General features: G+C 38.2%; 1 protein-coding gene across 25 annotated transcripts in view; it reads left to right on the top strand.

Annotated features, from left to right (window-relative positions):
* The window catches only part of LOC120477782 (adhesion G protein-coupled receptor L3), a 375074-nt gene that overhangs the window by 250571 nt on the left and 103754 nt on the right, over nt 1-20749 (top strand). For all 25 annotated transcript variants that reach the window (XM_039669601.2, XM_089125499.1, XM_089125755.1 and 22 more), the window contains one exon: nt 20063-20392. In XM_039669601.2, coding sequence (XP_039525535.2) covers nt 20063-20392 — 330 coding nt within the window. The remainder of the gene's footprint in view (nt 1-20062; nt 20393-20749) is intronic.

Consider the following 20749-nt stretch of genomic DNA (forward strand, 5'->3'; position numbering starts at 1 on the left):
GATAGAGCATCAGCCTTTGTATTCTTGGATCCGGGACGGTAGGTGACAGTGAAGTTGAATCTAGTGAAGAAGAGAGCCCATCTGGCTTGGCGGGGATTGAGGCGTTTGGCTGATCGTAGATATTCCAGATTTTTATGGTCTGTGAGTACAATGAATGGTTCGATTGCCCCTTCCAGCCAATGACGCCATTCTTCCAATGCTAACTTCATGGCTAGTAGTTCACGGTTGCCCACATCATAGTTGCGTTCAGCTGGGGAGAGTTTACGGGAAAAGAAGGCACATGGAAACATTTTGGCTGGATTCCCTTGACGTTGGGAGAGGATGGCCCCCACCCCTGTGTTGGAAGCGTCCACTTCGACAATGAACTGGCGTTCGGGATCCGGATGGCGCAGAATGGGTGCAGTAGTGAAACGTTTCTTGAGTTCTTGAAAGGCCTGTTGTGCTTCGGTGTTCCATGAAATGCGAGACGTGTGTCGTTTGGTTAGGGCGGTTAGAGGGGCGGTGATTAAACTGAAGTTTCTGATGAATCTTCTGTAGAAGTTTGCAAAGCCCAGGAATCTCTGTAGTTCCTTCACTGTTTGTGGTATTGGCCAATCCACTACTCCTCTCACCTTCTTCTCATCCATTGCGACCCCATCCTGACTGATAACATATCCCAGGAAGGATATACTGGTCTGATGAAACTCACACTTCTCCATTTTGGCGTACAAATGAAATTGAATTAATCGTTGAAGGACCGATCTGACATGTTGGACGTGCTCTTCAAGTGAATTGGAATAGATTAGGATGTCATCAATGTAAACTATCACCCATCTGTCCAGCATTTCTCGGAAAACATCATTCATGAATGCCTGGAAGACTGAAGGACTGTTGGACAAGCCGAAAGGCATAACTGAGTACTCATAGTGCCCACTAGTGGTGGAGAAAGCAGTTTTCCACTCGTCTCCCTCACGGATGCGAATCAGGTTGTAAGCGTTACGTAGATCGAGCTTGGTATAATATTTGGCTTGTCGAAGTTGTTCTAATGCTGCAGGTACCAGAGGCAGTGGATAGCGGTATTTGACTGTTATATCATTTAGTCCTCGATAATCAATGCAGGGTCTGAGTCCTCCATCTTTTTTCTTTACGAAGAAGAACCCGGCTGCGGCAGGTGAGGTTTATGGTCGAATGAAACCCTTAGCGAGTTCTTCCTCGATGTATTGCTTCATGGCTTCGGACTCAGGTCTGGATAACGGGAAAATTCTCCCTTTTGGGGGAGTAGCACCGGGAATCAAATCTATGGCACAGTCAGTGGGGCGATGTTCAGGAAGTTGTGAAGCCTTTTCTTTACTGAATGCCTCTATGAGATCTGCATAGTCGGAGGGTAATGATTCGAGTTCGGGCATTTTCGTGCAGGATGCTGAAATGGACTGGGTTATTTTGGTGACCTTGGTTAAACATCGATTCTGGCAGGTTTCATCCCAGCGAATAATCTCACCTTCTCTCCAAGAAATATGAGGGTTATGAGTCCGGAGCCATGGATATCCCAGAATGATAGAGTGAAGAGGAGCGTGAATGACGTAGAATTGGATGTTTTCAGAATGTAAAGATCCTATGTCCATCCTGATGTCTGCAGTGACACATTGGATCTTTCCCTCTCCGATGGGATGCCCATCTAGCGCTTCCACTGTTAGAAGAGAATGACATGGGTTCAATTTGATGTTATACTGTTCGGCGAATGATTGAGACATGAAATTTCCAGCGGCTCCAGAGTCAATAAAGGCTATAGTATCAAACACTTGTTCCTGAATGGTTAATCGAACTGGAATGGAGAGGTTATTAGATGACTTTCCCTTCTTTGCTGGCGAACTCACCGGAGAATAATGAGAGGATGGTCGTACAGGACAGGAGAGCTTCATGTGTCCAGGTTGGCCGCAGTACATGCACAATCGGTTCTGATATCTGCGTTCTCGTTCCTCTGGAGAAATGGGTGTGAAACCCAACTGCATAGGCTCATGAGTGGTTGGTGCCCGGAGAAAAGCTCGGTTAGTTGCCCGGGGGTTACGTCGAGCACGGATCAGACTGTCGACTTGAATTGCCAGAGAAATATACTCATTCAAACCTCTCCCCTCATCGCGACAGGCTAGCTCGGACTGGAGTTCTGGGGTAAGTCCTCTTCGAAAGAGCGTTTTTAAAGTGTCTTCGACCCAGTTGGTCTGTGCAGCGAGCGTGCGAAAAGTTAGTGCATAATCAGCGGCGGTGTCCCTTCCCTGTGTGAGATTTAACAGTTGTTCTCCTGCGTCTCCTTCTCCTGTGGTATGCTCGAAAACTTGTCGAAACTGGCGGGTAAATTCTTGAAAAGTGGTAAAGGTGTTCCCCTCTGGTTTCCAGATGGCCGTAGCCCACTCCAATGCTCTGCCGGTGAGCAGCGAGCATACGAATGCAATACGACTCCCGTGATTGGGGTAGAGTGCAGGTTGTTGCTCGACGAAGATAGTGCATTGTAGTAGAAACCCTTTACATTTACTTGGTGTGCCATCAAATTTATCAGGAAAAGCGAGCCGTGGATTGACTGATGTACTCACATTTACGGGAGGGACTATCGGAGATGGAGGGGATTCGGGCGGATTGGGTGTGGCACCGACAGCGGTGCGAAGCTCCTGCATCCCCTGTACAAGCTGTTCAGTGAGTGTGGTTAGATGGCTGAGCTGCTGGTGGTGTAGATCCAAACGGGAAGCTTGAGTGGTGAGTTCGGTGGTTAACTGTAGGACCGCTGCTGGATTAGAAGTGGGCGAAGTCTTCTGTAATGATCCACAAGGAACAGGGGAATCCATTTGCAGCTTTTATTAGACAGAGTCGTACAGGCAGGATCAAGACGGGGCAGACAGAGCAATGCAGACAAGACAGAGGGATAATCAAGATGCAGGCAGAGATCAGGGCAGGCAGCAATAATCGTAATCAGGAAACAGTCCGAGTTCAGGCCAGGCAGAAAACAATCGAGAGGGAGTCAAACAGTCCAAAGTCCAAAACCAGAGAATCAGAATCAGGGGTATAAACGCTCAGAAATGTTCACCAGGGCAAAACAAGACTTCGCACTGGTGTGGTGTGTGGAAGTGGCTTTTATGTGTGTGTGCTAATGCGGTGCAGGTGTGTGACGCAATCAGTCCCAGGTAAGAGGTATGATGGGAATTTGAGTTCAAAGCCAATGGTCAATACTCTGGTGAAGGCTCCCTCTGGTGGCGGAGAGGAGACGGAGCGGGAGCCTCCATTGTAACAGCCTTAGCTTCTGGTTTCAGGGGAAATGAAGTCAACACCTCATTCAAAGCTATATGCATTCCAAGGCACTTTAATCTGCTAAATAAATGTGTAGTTGATCAATCTACTGTTCTGTTTAAAGTTGACATGAAACAGAAGATGCAACTCTTTCTGAGGAGGTTGCTGGGGTGTTCTGGGTGGTTTCTATGTGGTTGCTAGGGTGTTATATGTGGTCGTGAATGCGTTGCTAGGTGGTTTCACGGCTGTTCTGTGTTCTGGACTATTACTGGGATTTTGCTGATAGGTAGACAAACAGAAAGACAGATAAAGAATAAAAGAAATACATGCAAGGATGAATCTTTGACAATAAGACCAGTAACGTGCATTAAGGAAATATATATCAACAATTTTGATTTAATGTTGACCTTAAGTACTAATATGATCAACTTATGATCTAAAAAGGCGGCAGAATATCTAAAAATCCCAAACAAATGTCAAATCTTGCGTATGCTTTCAGAGTGTGTTCTGTATTCAATAAATGCATTTTGCTTGTTAATGAAGTGTGTTCTTCAGCTGAAGGTGTTGGCATTATCTGGATGTTCTTTGACCTGTGATGTACTAATAACATTTATTTATTTATTAATGTGAACAGCAATGGGAAGAGCATCTATACAGTAACATTTTTCTTTGACTTAAAACTGTAACACTCACACAAAGTCCGATCGTATGGGCTTGACGTACTCAGACCACTTTGTCCAGATTTTTTAAAACATGTCTCTTTGAATCCTGAGAGTAAGCTTTTCCATACTGTAGATTTCATGGATTATGTTGACCCTCTCTTCGATGGAAGTGTTAAAATCGGTAGGTCCGGTTTTAATCATTTCCTGGTTATGGCTTTTTTACTCGCTGCCAGTATTCTAAAGCAACCTCTTGTCCTTATTTCTCCAGTTATTAACATCAGCATTGCCCTAATACACATTTTCAAAATTGCAAGGTATTTTACTACCAAATATATGATTAAATTAATATGTCCACATATTTGTGACCAATAAGGGCTTAACCTGGGGCAGTCCCAGAAAATGTGGAAATGATTGGCTCCCGAGAAACCACAGAGCCTCCAGCATGAGTCGGCATTACTAGTGTCTCTTTTGAATAGGTGTGATAAAAAAAAAAAAACTAAAAAAACCTGATTATATTCTTTCAACCAAACTTACGTCAGGTGTTCGAACTAGTAGTCCTCCATTGTACTCTACATATCTTCACCCAGCTTTCATTTGAAATGTGTATATTACCTTCCATTTCCCATCTCCTCTTAATGTACTCCATGTTGGGTTTTTTTTTTTTTCCCCATGCTGAATGGCTCTGTACAAGCCAGAAACCAATTTATTTAGAGAAGAAGATGTAATTAATGTTAAGAAAGTCTGTAGGAACCTCAAGTTGCATTTTTCCAATGACATTTTTATGTTTTGTTCAAAATAATGCCTAACCTGTAAGTATCTATAGAAATGGTCTTGACCTAAACCATATTTGTTCATTAAGAATTCAAAACTCATAAATGCTCCCTTGTGCATAAACGAGTTATAGGTTGGAAACCCAACCTTTAAATCTTATTCATACATAACCTCTTCAGTTATATTGCTATTCATTTGAAGTTTTTTGTCATTTAAAAGGGCCATAATGGGTATATCTTTCATAATAGACCCTTCTTTCCAAAACATCCTTCCAACCAGCCGAATAAATTTGTGAACATGAACAGATTAAAGTTCTAAATTGGGCAGTGTAATAATAATCCCTAAGGCAGGGAAGCCCACATTTCTCCTTCATCAAATGCATTGTTTTTATTATATTTTATCATACCCCTTTTATTTTGCCAATTAAATTCTGCCACTATGTTATCCCATTCATCAAAATGTTATCCAAATAGGAAGACTAGTAACAGTTTTAAGATATCAGAGACATTTTCATTTAATATTAAATGTATTATTATTGCAATATCAAAGTGTAAATGTTGGAAAAACAAGGTAAAAAAAGTGTTTTTGTAGTTTTTGTCCCATGTGTTGGGAATCAGAGAGTATAAAACAAAGCAGAGTGTTTGTGTTTGTGTGTGTCAGTGTGTCAGTGTGTGTCTGCACCTTACCCTGCAATACCATAACCAGCCATGATGGGAACTGTGAAAACGGTCCAAATGTTAATTAAAAAAATGGCTGTGACTGAGCAATGATAGAGATGCTTCATCTTTCTGCCAGACGTGAATGAGCCGAGCCAGTTCTCACTCAGACTGATAAGACACCAGCATAGAGAGACAATTCAAAGTAATGAGCTATTTTTGACAGGGAGAGAAACTTCTCTTCATTTTCTTTGGTGCTGAGAAGAGGAACGAGAGATAATTATGACAAGAAGAGCACTTCAAATTAAGTGTAATAGCACGTCGACTAAAACGCGAACCGTTGCCGCGGAACGCGCTGCATCTGCCGTCAATCCTGATAATGGACTGAATGTTTCAAAATGTTTCTTGCTTGGATAGGAAATTACTGAGAGGCGGAACGAGACAGATTTACAGATTGACCATTTAATTGAGTTTGCTGTGAGATATAAAATGGTTCATTCTTGTCTAGTCTCGTGCCCACTGACCGTCTAAAGCATATTGCACACTCAGCTGGAAGAAGAAAAAAAAAAAAAAAACTTGTGAAAATCACAAGCTCCGATTACATTTCCTGATTAAGAGGCAATTTTGTGCAGTCAGGTGTTCATCCAAGTGGTGCTCACTGCAGAGTTGAAAGACGTCCAGCTCCCCTTCTCTGGAGCTTCACGTAGTGGAGTTATGTTTAGGAGTTGAGGGTATGCATTGATGTCACTTTCCCACTGTAATACCTGCCCTCAGGTGGACTGAGTGGTAAAAGAGTAGGGATGCACCGATATGAAAATTTTGGCCGATACCGATAATTCTTTATATTTGAAAACCGATATATCGGCCGATAAACTTAAATCCAAATTTTTATCTAATTTTGAGAGCTTGATTACAAAAACAAAAGTCTCACAATTAAATCCATGTCCCAAGCGCACAATTATAATGATGTTCTCATTATAGTGTTGTATAGCCGATATGACAGATTTGCGTTGCACATGTTGTCCCGAACCAGATTTTCATTTTTTGAAGAGATTTCAATCATATTTCAAGAAATTCAAAAACATAAACAGTTCTCAACAAGTGTCTCAGCTGAAGGGAATAATACATTATTTATCGGCTTAAATATATCGGCCAAATTTTCTTACCAGGGCGATAACGATAACATTAAAAATGAACATATATCGGCCGATACCGATATGCTGGCCGATATATCGTGCATCCCTACAAAAGAGCCTGCTGTGTGACTGAATTTAATGGAGGAATTTAAATACAGGAAACTGTAAAAATACAAGTAAAACAAACAATTATCAGTTTTGGACTCCATATAGAGTTCCTCACCACTTACCAAAGATCCAGTGATCCATGGATATTGATGTGCAGAAGGGAATCATTTATATGTGCCTGATTTCGACGCCGGGGAAATACATAAAGCAAATTTGCCTGTGAATGCTCTATATAAATACAGTATAGGTAGCTCTAAATCCAGGTGATCACTTATATCAGTGTTATATTCATATTATATATATTTTTTGTCAGTGTTTATTTAAAAACATCCAATTATGCAGAATATACGATCGCAAATATTTAATTGATTGAGTTGTCAATACAATATATAACAATACATTATATAGGGTATGATTTTACCCGTAAGTTCAGTGTATTGACACAAATCCACCTTTCGCTGCTTAGAGTCCAGTTGTTTCTATGAACTGCTTCTCTGTTCTTTCGGCAGTCTGTAAAAATTGACCTCAGATTTCTTGTCAAATCTAGTTGTACAGTCAATCGCAAAGCTCTTTCCCGTTTTAGTTTTGCTTTGTGTGTTTTTCGCGGCATTCACGCTGAAAACCAGTGCTGCCGCTCAGTCTTTCTGCCACTCATTGGGCGTAACCGCAGTAACTCCGGCTGACGGTGATGTCACGCGCATACCCTAATGGTAGGGTTATGGGTGTCATTGGACCATCGAGCTCCATCTTTGCATCAAGCTCCACCCATTGGCTCTGCAGTGAGCAGCCTCTACCCAATTTAACACAATTTTTTTTTAATAAAACATAACAATGTAATAAAATTGCAATTAATCATGCCCTATGACCCATTAGCATTTTTTTGTGTGTGTGTATGTGTGGAAACTATGATTCATTTGGATACACTTTATTTCGATGGTCAACTAATTATAAGAAATTTTGCAACTACGTCTACATGTCAACTAGCTCTCATTAATGTCAACTACATGTCTTATTCTTATTCCATATTATCATTCTTATTATCATTCTACAAATGAACTTATTCTACAAGCCCTAACCCTAACCTAACAGTCTACCAATACTCTAATGAGGTTTGGTTGACGTAGTTAAAATAGGTCCTTAGTTTGTAGAATGCCTAAAGTGGACCATCGAATAAATTGTAACCATTATTATTTTCTTTTTTTTTTTTTTCAAGATTCTTTGATGAATAGAAAGTTCAATACAATATTTTGTAACATTATAAATGTCTCTTTATGTCTTGCAGTTCTGAGATACAAGAAAGTCGCAATTGCGAGTTGTGAGATAAAAAGTAGCAATTAATTTTTTTTCATTCTGTGGCATTCATTCTGCTTGACCGCATTTAAGATTGCAAAATAAAATAAAATAAACATATACTAGAAGACATACACACTTCAAATATATAATATATAAAGTTGGCTGGAAAATGTCTAGCCAGAAAGTTTGAAATAAAAAGAAAAGAAAGTTTAAAGCTTTAGGTTGCCACTTGCCAGAATGTTCTTGGGGGTTGCATTGATTTTGCGGATATAGAGACAGACAGACAGACAGACAGACAGGCAGACTGCCATTTAATTGTCTAGGGAAAAACATATTTCTGTGAAAGACTTTTTAATGAGTAGCGCTGGAGCCATGATGAAATGACACTCCAGTGCAGTAAATTTGAAATGATTTAAATTAAAAGAAGACTTTTAGCGTTCGTTTTAAGCTGCTTGTTAAAATTATAATCAGTTGAAATGTGACAAATTAAAATGATTGAAATCTAACAAAAAACATTAAGTTGGGATCTATGTAATTATCTTTAGACATCCCAGATATCAGCGAATATCAAACGTTGATGTGCTGAAGTGTTTTGGAGGTTTTATCTAGTCATGGTCAGGTGGTTTTGGGAGGAATCGGACGGCATCTAGTCTTTCTGTCACCCGGAGCTGCTGAGCGTGTGTGTGTGTGTGTGAGTGTGTGGAGGGAGAGTTTATGTTGAGATGCTGGAGTAAGCGTTTTCCACCCACAGTGCCTGATGATGCGTCTCTGTGCGATCGTGTTTAATGATGCAGAGATGCTGGAAGCTGCGCTCGTGGCTGTCATTGATTCACAAGCTGCGGATGCTTATTATGGAGTCACAAGATCAATGTGTTTGTATGTGTGGTTGTTGCCATATGGTAGGTTATAACAAAGGCGTTTAATGTTTTTTTTTTCTTAATTTATTTTATTTTTATTATTATGTATTAATATATCCTTATTATATAAATTGTATATTTTTCTATTCTTATTAACATTTTTGTTGTCGTTAAAAGGCGTCATTCTACATACTCATTGCAATGCAGAAGTGTGTTAACTAACAGATTCTATTTAGTCAGATAAAAACAGATATGAGATATGCATAATGTTTGTGTGGATTTAGTTTAAAACGAATCAGCGATGTGGGCTGACGGACAGTGTGTGACATTAGCTGATCCCATTAGCTTCTCTTCTCACTGTCATCACGATCCTTATCTTTATAGCAATGGCCAAAAATAGAAAGAAAAATTAATAATCAGGTTAATTTGCTCTTTTTGAAGAACAGCAGCCCTCTGGGCACAACTTATTAAAGTTTTAAGACAGAATTAACTCATGCAGCAGGTGATGCTGAACTTTTAATTGCTCATAACAGTGGGCGAGTGCAGGGTTTTTAAAACGAATAAACAATATGAAGTATAGTGTGTTGATATTTGAGAACATTATAAAACTCTGGACTGAATTTTTACATGTAGATTTGCTTTTCATGCTATCAGACACTCGAACAATTATCAACATGAATGTATGGGTTGAGATAAACCTAAATGTGTAGGTATTAACTGCTAAAATATAAATCTGATCTATTGAATAGAACGTGATGGCCACTGCACACAAAACTTGAATCAGCCCATGCATGTTTTTCAAACATGGTATAGTTTGCTCCATTATTGTTGCATCATGAAAAATAACACTATGACTAACTATTATTAAAACTATTAAAAACCATTTACAGGAAAGCACTGTTTATACATGATTATATGTGTGAATATTATATATTTTTTGTAGATTCATTTATTCATTCATTTATTTCAATGTTTTATTTGAAGCGCTTAGTAGTGAGTTATGTCTTCATGGGCCATGATTTGGTCTTTCTTTAATTAATTATTATTTAGTCGGAATTTAGTTTGTTTAGTCCTTAAAAAGCAATGTCATTAAAACAAACCATCTGCCTTTGCATGAACTTTAAGCGTTGTAACTTTGCAGAAATTGTTTATGCTCAAACAGCAACATAATGTAACACATAATGTAATACCGTAAAAAAATAAGTGTTTGTACAATACTGTATGTTATTTTATGCAATTGTTGTTATTAAATTATTCTTGTTTTTTTTTGTGTTTTTTTTTTTTATTTTTTTATCGAGAGCTTTGTTAATCAAGCCAAAAAGAGACTATTAATTATAATTCTTCCTTTTTTTCTTCAAATGTGTCAACAAAAATGTTAGGTCGAAACCACATAGACACTGGTTCATTTGGTTAATAGCCCCTACCAGTGAACCATTGACATTTCTAAACATTATGATGATGCCACAAAGCTGATATCATGCTACATAATAATGCTACATATCATGCTACAAGCTCCGAATCACAGGTTAGAAACAAAAGATTCACAAAAGCCTCATCGATATACTGTATACATGCGCATTAGGGGTGTAACGATTTTCGAACCGAACGGACAAACTGCGATAGTGAACTCACGATTCGAATTGCGATACTGTCATTGTGTCCTGAACACGCCTCGCCTCGCCCCCTGCTACCCCGGCCCCGCCCCCGCCCAGCCCGGCTCAATGGACCTCATGTCTTATGTAAACAGTACACAACGAATTCAGTTTTGTAGCCTAACCACCATTAACACAAAATAACAAGCTCTGTGTTTTGTTACTTTCGATAATAAGCAAGGTGTAATCTTTCAAATTCTGTTAATTTGATCACGAAATTCAAACAATAAATGGCGTTTTGGCGCTCTTTGATGTGGCGTGACAGATCGCTGTAGGCCTATAGACCATTTCACAAGATGTAAACAACACTGGTCCAGAAACACTTCCTGTTTCAGTTTGTAACTGTTTTCTTTATTTCACATGTAAAGAAAACATCGTAAAGATGTTTGTTTAACTTTCTGATTCAGTTTTATATGTTCTGTTGGTTGTATTTTATCCCAGCTCTTATGTAGTGTTAAAAAACTGAAACAGGAAGTGCTTCTGGACCAGTGTTGTTTACATCTTGTGAAATGGTCTATTAGGCTCCTCATTTCAAGCGGCAGTGCGGCGCGCGAGTACATGCGACCATCTCTTCCTCAGTTACAGAAGATACACCTGAAGGTATGTTGAAAGATACAGTATACTTACTGAAAGGCATCATAACTCGTGTAATCGCTCAATCAGTGTTTCAGCCGCGCAAAGACGTCAATAAAACAGCATAGCATTACGTTATTTAGCTTAGCTCAACAGGCAAGTGATTCAGTGTCCACAACTTTGGTTCCTATAATGAACTCTTGCACTAAATAAATGCACTATGTTAGCCTATATGTTATATTTTACTTAACCTGTTAATGATATCTTGATTATTTAATGTATGTTTAAAATATCTTTCATGAAAATGACAACTGTGTAAATTATTATATTTCAATAACAAATTAGAGTAAAAACACAAGTTAACGCAAAAACTGCCTTATGTTCAGTTTACATGTTTTCATATAATGTGTTGTGTGTTGATTATTATATCTAAAAAAGAAATAGCATCTGAATTTAGGTTAAAGGTCTAGGCTACAACCTTTAATGTTATAGCAATGTGCGGCTCCCCAGCGCCGGCCCGAGCCTTTTGGGGGCCCTAAGCAGAATTTGATTTGGGGGCCCCTCCCACGACGCGGAGTCGCCTGTGTTTGACGATTATTGACATAAATGTCACGCAAAAATGATACATTATAAATGAATACACTGAGGTTATGTATTAATAAAAAAATAGATGCCTACTTAAATAAAAAAGTTTGAAAACAGTCTTAAAACTGTCTCAAAACATATACAATAAATTATTTGCTAAAATTATGACAAAACTGAGAAATTAGAAACGTAGAGCAATGATACTTTGGCCTATCCTCCTGGGACCCAGGAATAGACTTTTGTCCACTGTAGTGGACATTCTATTTTAGTGTATTTCTCTGACACCATGCATGTCACATTTTTTTTTCTGGATGTCCTGTAAAGAGCACATTCAGGGCAATACAGAGATACCAAATGTTTGGAGGTTTCACCATGAAAACAACTTCTCCTTGGTCTTTAAAAATGTCTAACATTAATTTAGTGATCAAATGTAGCACTCTTATTGAAATATGGTAATATATTGTAATTATAATTTAAATCTAACTACTTTTCAAATTGTATTTCATCAACCAACATCTCATGAAAATGTTATTGGGTTTCAAATGAAAAAAATGACTTTCCGTTACAGGGCATTGATTTCATTCATGTCCACTGTAGAGAACATCAGGACATAAATCATGTTTATCAGGCATTCTGGGAGACATAACAAGTGAATATGTAAATAAATTATACGTCAATATTCTTATGACATATTAGATATTATTATTAAAATGTTGCTTATTATTACGCCAATGATTACACTTCTTTCCTCATTAAATGTTGCTCCAAGAACACATTAATGTGCAAATTAGATACAGTGTATAGATACTTTGCATTGAATGGGAATATTAATTTATGCCAATTTTACCCATATATTGCATAAAGTAAATTGGTGTATCAATTAATTCCATTATATCTTTCATAACATAGTTGATAATCATCTTTATACAAATTTTAGTTCAAAAAAATCCTGAAACCCCAAAATGTATTGGTGATTGGAAAAAAAATCCCATTGTTTTTGCCTACACATTGTATGTCATTTAATTTTAACAACTGAGTCCTGGTGTCCACTACAGAGGACAAAGTATTACATATGAATAAAATATAATTTTTCAAAAAGGTTTTTTTTTTTTTTACCATTTGTTTATTATGCTCTAAACAATGTGATGACATGAAAAAAAACTAAATTAAAAAAAAAAACTTTCTGGGTCTCAGCTATTGTTGAAAACTAAAAATATTACTAGCCTATTTCTCAACTGTCTCAATACAGAGTAACTATCCTCAAAATATTTATTATTGTTATTATTATTATTGTAACAGACTTTGTTATATAGTACATGACATAATCAACACAGTCTGTTACTATAATACCGGTTATGATGTTCTGGCGCTCGTTGTATGTGTGTATGCAATGTATTTTTCCCCTCGGGGCTTGCCGTAGATGGGTCGTGCGCACTTGCTAGGCTACTGGAGTGTCGCGGGTGTTTGGAGATCTGATGTGTGGTATAATAAAGTGGAGAAGAGTTCAAACTGCTATGTTTATTATTTATTCAAACTGCTACCCTTACACCTTGAAGGATAAGTTCTCCTGCGGGCTATTTTCTCCAACTTAAACCGATACCGTGACTAGGCGCAGTTGCGCACGAATTGTCTATGCACGCGCGAGGTGTCTAGAAGATTATGCGTATGACTTAAACGCTGGCAGACAGAGCAGCAGTTGTAACTTGTAGGCAGGTATATTGACCATTAAATCAGAATTTTGTTGTCTTGAACTATTCATTCAGTCATATTCATTCATTAATTGATTTATGTCACTTGTTTAAGTCATCTAAAAAAATAAAAATAAAAAATAACCTCGATTAGGGGGCCCCCTGGTGGCCAGGGGGCCCCAAGCAGCCGCTTAGTTCGCTTATGCCTCGGGCCGGCCCTGCGGCTCCCTATATAGTTTACAGCATTAGGAGATTTTTTATTTTTTTTTAAATCCTTGTGAAATGTTTAATTGTAATTGAATTAATTTAAAGACAAAGACCCTTTTTTCATTAAACCACTGTTAAAAAAAAAAAAAAAAAGCCATTTTAGCTTTCTAAACCGAACCGAACCGAGACGTCAAAACCATGGGAAAACCAAACCGTCAGTTTTGTGTATTATTACACCCCTAATGCTCATCAGCAGCGTTTTACGGTGTTGCAGCATCAAATTTGGATCAGTTCATGACGTCGACCAAATTGACTGACTACCGATCGAGTCATAGAATGTGATTATAGGGGCAATACCGATCGATTGGAGTATCCCAAGCTGTGGCTGGCGGTGAATTTGTTTTTTCATGCCTATTAATATGGGACCATTGATGTCAGTTTTTTTGGCCTCTAAATGCTGCGTTAAACTGATTCCAAGCTGTGGTTTTACGTGTAGGGCAGGCAGTGTCTCCCTGTCTAAATGGGCAGTTCTTTGCCAGAATTGTCAATTGCCAATAGTCAAAAGTCTGACTGCAGACTATATTACCAGTAAAGTTCACTCTAGTGCTGGTGGCTATACGCGGTCAGTTCTTGAAAACGGCAGGAAATGTAATTATCTAATGTAAACAATTATAGATCATAGTAGATGTTCTGCCCACACAAACACAGAGCCATTAGGTTCACATTGCCCTGCAGAACAAGAACGTGCGTGTGTGTCTGTTATTTCCTGGGTCGTGGGCCTTCCTCATAATTTCTCCAGTGTCTCTTCGGTTTGCTTATTGCTTTGTCCTCCCCTCTCTCTCTCCCTCTCTCGTTTCTGGGTTTATTAGCACATTATCTCCCTTGGAGGCTCTGTATACCACAGACTCCCACAGCCCAGTCAGATCATTTTAGCCCTTTATTTGTGTTTGGAGGACTGACAGCAGTTGCATCGGCAGATCATTCTGTCTGTTTACTGACTGCATGCGTGTGGAAATATACAGATATATTGAGCCTGTCATGGGTGCATGGGGTATATGTATGTAATCTAGTTGCAACTTTTTGCAGTTGAATACAGTTTTTAATTTTATTGATTGTGAGGCAGCTCGACTTTGTAAAAATCAAAATGTATTTATTTATGATTACTTTCTTGCTTTCATATTTGATAATTGCAAACCAATTATATAAACCAATTATGTTTCCGGAATCTGGATTTATGGATGAGCAATTACTGGAATGAAAACAGTTTGTGTAGTGATGTTATCATGAAATTAAATAAATCTCAAAATTTATTCATATTTTTAATATTTATATATGATAATTATTTTAAAATAACACTAAAACACCATAAAACACTAATGTTACTTCAAACTAAAAGAAAAAGATAATATATATATATATATATATATATATATATATATATATATATATATATATATATACTGTATATGGAAGCAAAAAATTATAGTATCTCAGTGATTCTTAAATAACTCACAATGTGGATGTTTCTCCATATTGTACAGAAGTAAATTGTGGGTTGTTGTTACTATAGACATTTGTGGTTGTTTATTTCTTTCACAAATGTAGATTGGAAGGTATATGGTTACCATAGCAACATGTCTGGTATAATAGTATTAGGAAGTGAGATCATATTTTTTGCGCTTGAACCTCTAATAATAATTGTCTCAACGGATAGCAATCGGTAGCAAATAGCCGATAGCAAAGTGAAAAAAGGATCTATTTGCAGCCGTTTAAAGGTTTATGTAGAAAGAACTAGAAACAAAATACTATCAAACAAGAACAAAACAACAAGGTGTAACGCAATGAGAACTGAACTGAATAAAACAGAGTTTAAAGGAATAGTTCACCCAAAAATAGTTTGTTTATAACTATAGTTGACTCACCCTCAAGCCATCCTAGGTGTATATGACTTTCTTCTTTCAGCTGAACACAATCAGAGTTATATTGAATAAAGCCTGGATCACACTACAAAGGAGTTTTAGGCCGATTTATGGCCGATTTTCCCCTCACGAGAATCGAAGAAAAAATCTTGTTGATTACCTCGATTGGTTCCGATCGATCTGCTCTCACACAAATCGGGCTCGCTCCGATCATATCAAACATGTTTGATATTTATCGGGATGAGCAAGATTGTGATTAACGTCAGTACTGTCTAGCCATAAGAAACAGGCTGTTGTGGTGAAGGAATGTCCACTGTTGTAATTTTGAGTGACTCAACAGCGCGATATGCAGTATTATCTTCATTTATTTATTTACTGCTAAATAAATAAGTGTTGTGCTGTGGTCAGCAGGCACGAAGACAAGTATATGTCCCGTAATAAAAACCGAAACTAAATAGCGCATTGAAGTTGAGTAAACAGAAGATACAATGTCAAAATAACGGTCCATATACAGTAATATAATAACAGAACATAAACCTGACAATATGCTTTTTATGCCATTATAATATAACAGTTAGTTTCTATCCTCGAATCTCACTTTAAAGGCTTCCTGCTGATATTTTACCACTTGGCATTGCTCGTCTCTGCGTGTTAGACAGGCTGTCGCTCAGTCCAGTTACATTGTTTTACATTGTTTTACATTAAGGTACTGTCTTTGAGTGAGTCATTAAACTGTTCATTCAACGGAAATGTAAAAAAAATCTGATTTTTTTTCAAATATAGATGTAATGAAACAAGCTGTTATTTATTTTAATATTTCATTTTAACTTTGATCTCCACTTTACAAGGCTCAGCAGCATTGCGGTGCATGGGCAACGCGAAACTGATGCTTCACTTCATTGAGATCAATAGCATTTTTTCATTGTACTGACCAGAGCTGACACCATTCATTAGAAATAGCCTAACCTTAAATGTTAAAAGGATGATTAAAAAAAGTTCTCTTTCCTTGGTCACGGCAACCTTTTCACGAATATGACTTGATATGAGGGACAGCTTTTTTGTTTACATCCGCTTTTCTGCTTCCAATCTGCTACGTGAGATCACGTGAGCCACTTTCTCTGGCACAATAATCTTAATAACATTGTGTAGTGTGTGATGTACCGCGATTTTCAAATCTTGTAGTGTGAGCATGTTTAAAGGGGGGGTTGACTGCTTTTTTTCTTTGCATAATTGTATTTATGGGGTGCAATATAACATGTATTCGTGGTTTTTCTTTTTTTAAAAGTCTTATTTTTCATAAACTTCAGCTTTATTGTCAGCCGCGCTCTCATCTGTCCCCTGAACGACCGGTTGACTTCCTGATTCTATGAAAACACTCCCTCAGAAACACGTTGTGGGCTCAGATTGGTTAGTTTGGCCCGGTGTGTTGTGATTGGCTAAACTGTTGCTTACGTTGTCCGGAAGGTTAACGCCCTTTACCTTTACGGGCGGAACGTAAGCTCCGGTCCAGAATGTAAATATGTGTCGAACTGCAGTATCAGTTTGAGGCAGAATCAGACCGAGAAACCCGCGATAAAGAGAGTCAAACAGAACCTCACCACACACGGCTCTTAATAAACGTTTCTGAATGATAATTTGCTACATTTTTTTAACTTTTTGCACGTTTGTTTTACACAATAGCATCTGACTGGCAACAATAGCAACTGACTGGCTACTAATGTCATACTCAAACAGCGTTGGCATGTTTACATTCTTGATCAAATCGAAAATAACGTCATAAAGCATATATACATGAAAAATACATTTAAAACATTAGTACTTATAGAAAATTAAGTTCCATAATGTTTGTACGAGTTTGTCGTGGACACAAAATAGCATAGGCTAACTAGTAGTGGCTATAATAAAGCCAGCGCTGGCATTTGAAAAAAAATAAAACACAAGGCTAGCGTTACGTCTGGAATTATATTACATGCAAATACATTTAAAATGATGAAGTCTTAGCCTACTTACAGGTTGTGGCCCAACACTGCTGCCTCTTGTTTTAAAGTCGGAACTGCTTCATGTTTTAGTTTCTTGTTGAATCTGGAGCTGAATTTGTGGAGATTCTGGAAGCTGTCTTCCGTAAAATGCGCAGCACTGAGAGCTAGATTACGATCGTCATTTTCAGGAACATAATCAAACATAAATTGTATCCATTGTTGAGGAAGTATAGCGTCCATGGGAAGCCCGAAACACAGAAGACCTGACAGCTGCGTGAACAACACACTCGACGAGTCGACGTGCCTCAGAAATATATGCATGCCATTTTCTGCATATTCGGAGGGAGGGGTTGATGCAAATGTGTGGGTTAGTGACGTACCTTAACCCAGCTGTAATCCCAATCGAGTCGTTTTTGTTGCCAATTCCTGATTTTTAAAAGACGATATCTCTGCTTACACTAAACTTTCAGCGCTGCAACTTTGCAGATACTGTTCATGCACCAACAGCAACATTACACACTATTTAAAATGAAAAAAGTGAAATCGCAGTCAACCCCCCCTTTAAGATTTGAGGGAAGAAAATCTGCAAAGATTCTCTTTAAGTGTGAGCTGCAACCAGATTTCTAAATCTGTTAGAATTTTAAAACTCCTGTAGTGTGAGCCAGGCTTAAAGCTGGCTCTTCCCATCTTTGTAATGGCGTTGAATAATGCCTGAGTTTTTGAAGCTCTGAAAAGCGCCTTCATCCATCATAAAAGTTATCCATACAACTCCATTGGGTTAAGACAAATTAGAAGTCTAAAATGAGACATTATCAACAAAATAGCGGAGGATTTTGAGATAAAAGAAGAGGAGCAACATCCTACATCATACTTCAGGGTCCGAACTCGTCTCTCTCTTGAACACGCATACAGCCGGTGCTGGAACCAGTGATTATATTTCATAAAGATTTAAATATGGATATTATTCGTACAAAAATTAATTGCTTTTCTTCAGAAGTCATTTATTAAGCTACTAGAGTCGTTTGATTACTTTTATGATGGATGAATGAATGAACAAACGAAAGAATAAATGAACTTCTTGGAGCTTCAAAAAATTGGGCACTATTCAGTGCCATTACAAAGCTGGGACTAACCAGGATATTATTTAATATGACTCGGCAGTGTTGTAGTCGAGACCACCTCACTCAAGTCTGAGTCGACACCGAGACCAGAGAGAGTCCAGTCCGAGTCAAGACCGAGTCCATAGAGAGTCGAGTCCGAGACCAGAGACGGTCGAGTCCGAGTCGAGACCGAGACCAGTGAGGGTTGATTACCTAATTTACTTTTATTTACTTAGAGAAATCCTTTTTTTAATTTTTTTTTACTGAATTTACTTAGAGTTTAAAAAATATGATCAGTTTAGGGTAAAAAGGCCACATAGTAGGTGGTGTTAAAAGTAATTTTATTACAATTTGTCATGCGCAGTTGCGCACTAGAAAATCACCAATCACTGGGCGTGTCAATCAATTTAAAGAAAATATTTTATTAACATACATTAATAATCATGAAAAATATTTTTAATTGAACTCGAGTGGACTCGGGAATAATTCCGAGTCCTAAAAAAAAATGTTCGAGTACGAGTCAATTCCGAGTCCAAATGGACACGAGTCCATGACAAGACCAAGACCATTAAAATATGGTCTCGAGACCGAGTCCGAGACGAGTCCGAGTCTCGAGTACTACAACACTGTGACTCGGGTTGTGTTCGGCTAATAGAAGAAAGTCATATAGTATATGTTCTTATGGCTTGAGGGTGAGTAAATTATGGGATAATTTTCATTTTTGGGTGAACTAGCCATACAATTAAATAGACAGACCAAACCAATCAATGAAATGAAAAACACGTGTGCAAATTAATCAAACAATTAATACCCAAGATTACTAAGGTGCTGTACGACACAGTTTTCAACTAAAAACGTACGACTTTTTGTGTGTTTTGGCATTTCGTTTACACTTCACCAGCGTTATGGGTGAAAATGGGTTTGAAAGTGCGAATTTTCGAAAACGGTCTCTGTGTAAACAAAACCACGAATCTCGGAAGATGATGATGTCATAGACGTGTGTTCAGTCTAAAGCGTTTCATCGCCATCTAATGGCCAAGCAGCAGAATACAGCATTTTTTGTCGTTTTCGCAGATCCGTGTGAATGGGGATCGTTTTGATGATGTCGTCAGTACGCGGAAAACTCATAGGAAAAACGAATCAGTTTTAAGCATATCGTTTTCATGAAAACGCTACGCACCCTCAGTGAAAACACAGGGAACTGAACTAAACTAGTGCAAACCTAACCAAACATACAAAGAACACAGATACACCCTGATAATTATACTAATAACTATGAGACTAATAAGTTTCTTGCACTTATACAATAAGAATATCAAAAATATTCATTAAACCCCTAATAATACTGACAAAATCAGTTTCTCCATCATGCTTCTGGAGAAGGTTTCTTTGCAGTCTCTAATGTTATACTAAAACATGTCACCATCTGGTACAAATAAATGTCTGCGGCAGAATATAACTGTCTGGTTTTCTATCTGTGAGACACTACTTTCTTGATTTTCATTTAAACTGTTTGCTGCTAGATAAAATGTACTACTTTTACTGATTAAATAATTATTTCTGATCATAATTACAGAAAAGGTGTACTTGTGGTGTTCTCACTCAAATTTTTTCCTGATTCCAGAATCTTCCTCCTTGGGAAACGTCTTAATGGACACAACAGCAACACGCACCACAACTCGCCCTGTTACCGTCACCATGACGACCACTTCCACCACCACCACAACCACCACCACAACCAAATCGCCCGGCACGACAACAACGGCGCCGGTCACACGGAGCACAACGTCAGACCGCCAGCCTCTTCCAGAGGCCTCAATGCGCTCCGTCCCTTCCTCTGTCCTGCCAAATATCGCTGTGGAGTTCTGCAGCCCCATCACCGACTCCACCCTCACCTGGCCCAAAACACGACAGGGTCAGGTTGCCAAGCAGCCGTGCCCGCCTGGAACCATCGGTAAGTTGCTTTTCAAGGAGTCACCTAGCAACAATCCTGTTTCTATTTTTTTTCTTGACTTAAATAGCTTGAATGTAACACTACATCCTTGCTTAATGCACTAAATGCAGTATACGCTCATCAATGAATATGCAAATTAGGCTATGTTCACACTGTCAGTCAAAATTTTGGTTTGATCCTAAATTTTGTTATAGTTTACTTTTTGCAATGGTTGCCGCTTTCTGCAATTTATATATATTATATAGTGTTGTTTTTGGTGAATTGCATTAAAACTGTTAGGGGTTGTTTGACCTGCAATAGGTGGTTTGCAGTCACGTGATTGTATTGACGCGCGGAACGCAGATGGAGGGCAAGGAG

Source organism: Pimephales promelas, chromosome 1 (genome assembly GCF_988280905.1).
Source record: "Pimephales promelas chromosome 1, fPimPro1.hap1.1, whole genome shotgun sequence".
NCBI classification, from domain to species: Eukaryota; Metazoa; Chordata; class Actinopteri; order Cypriniformes; family Leuciscidae; genus Pimephales; species Pimephales promelas.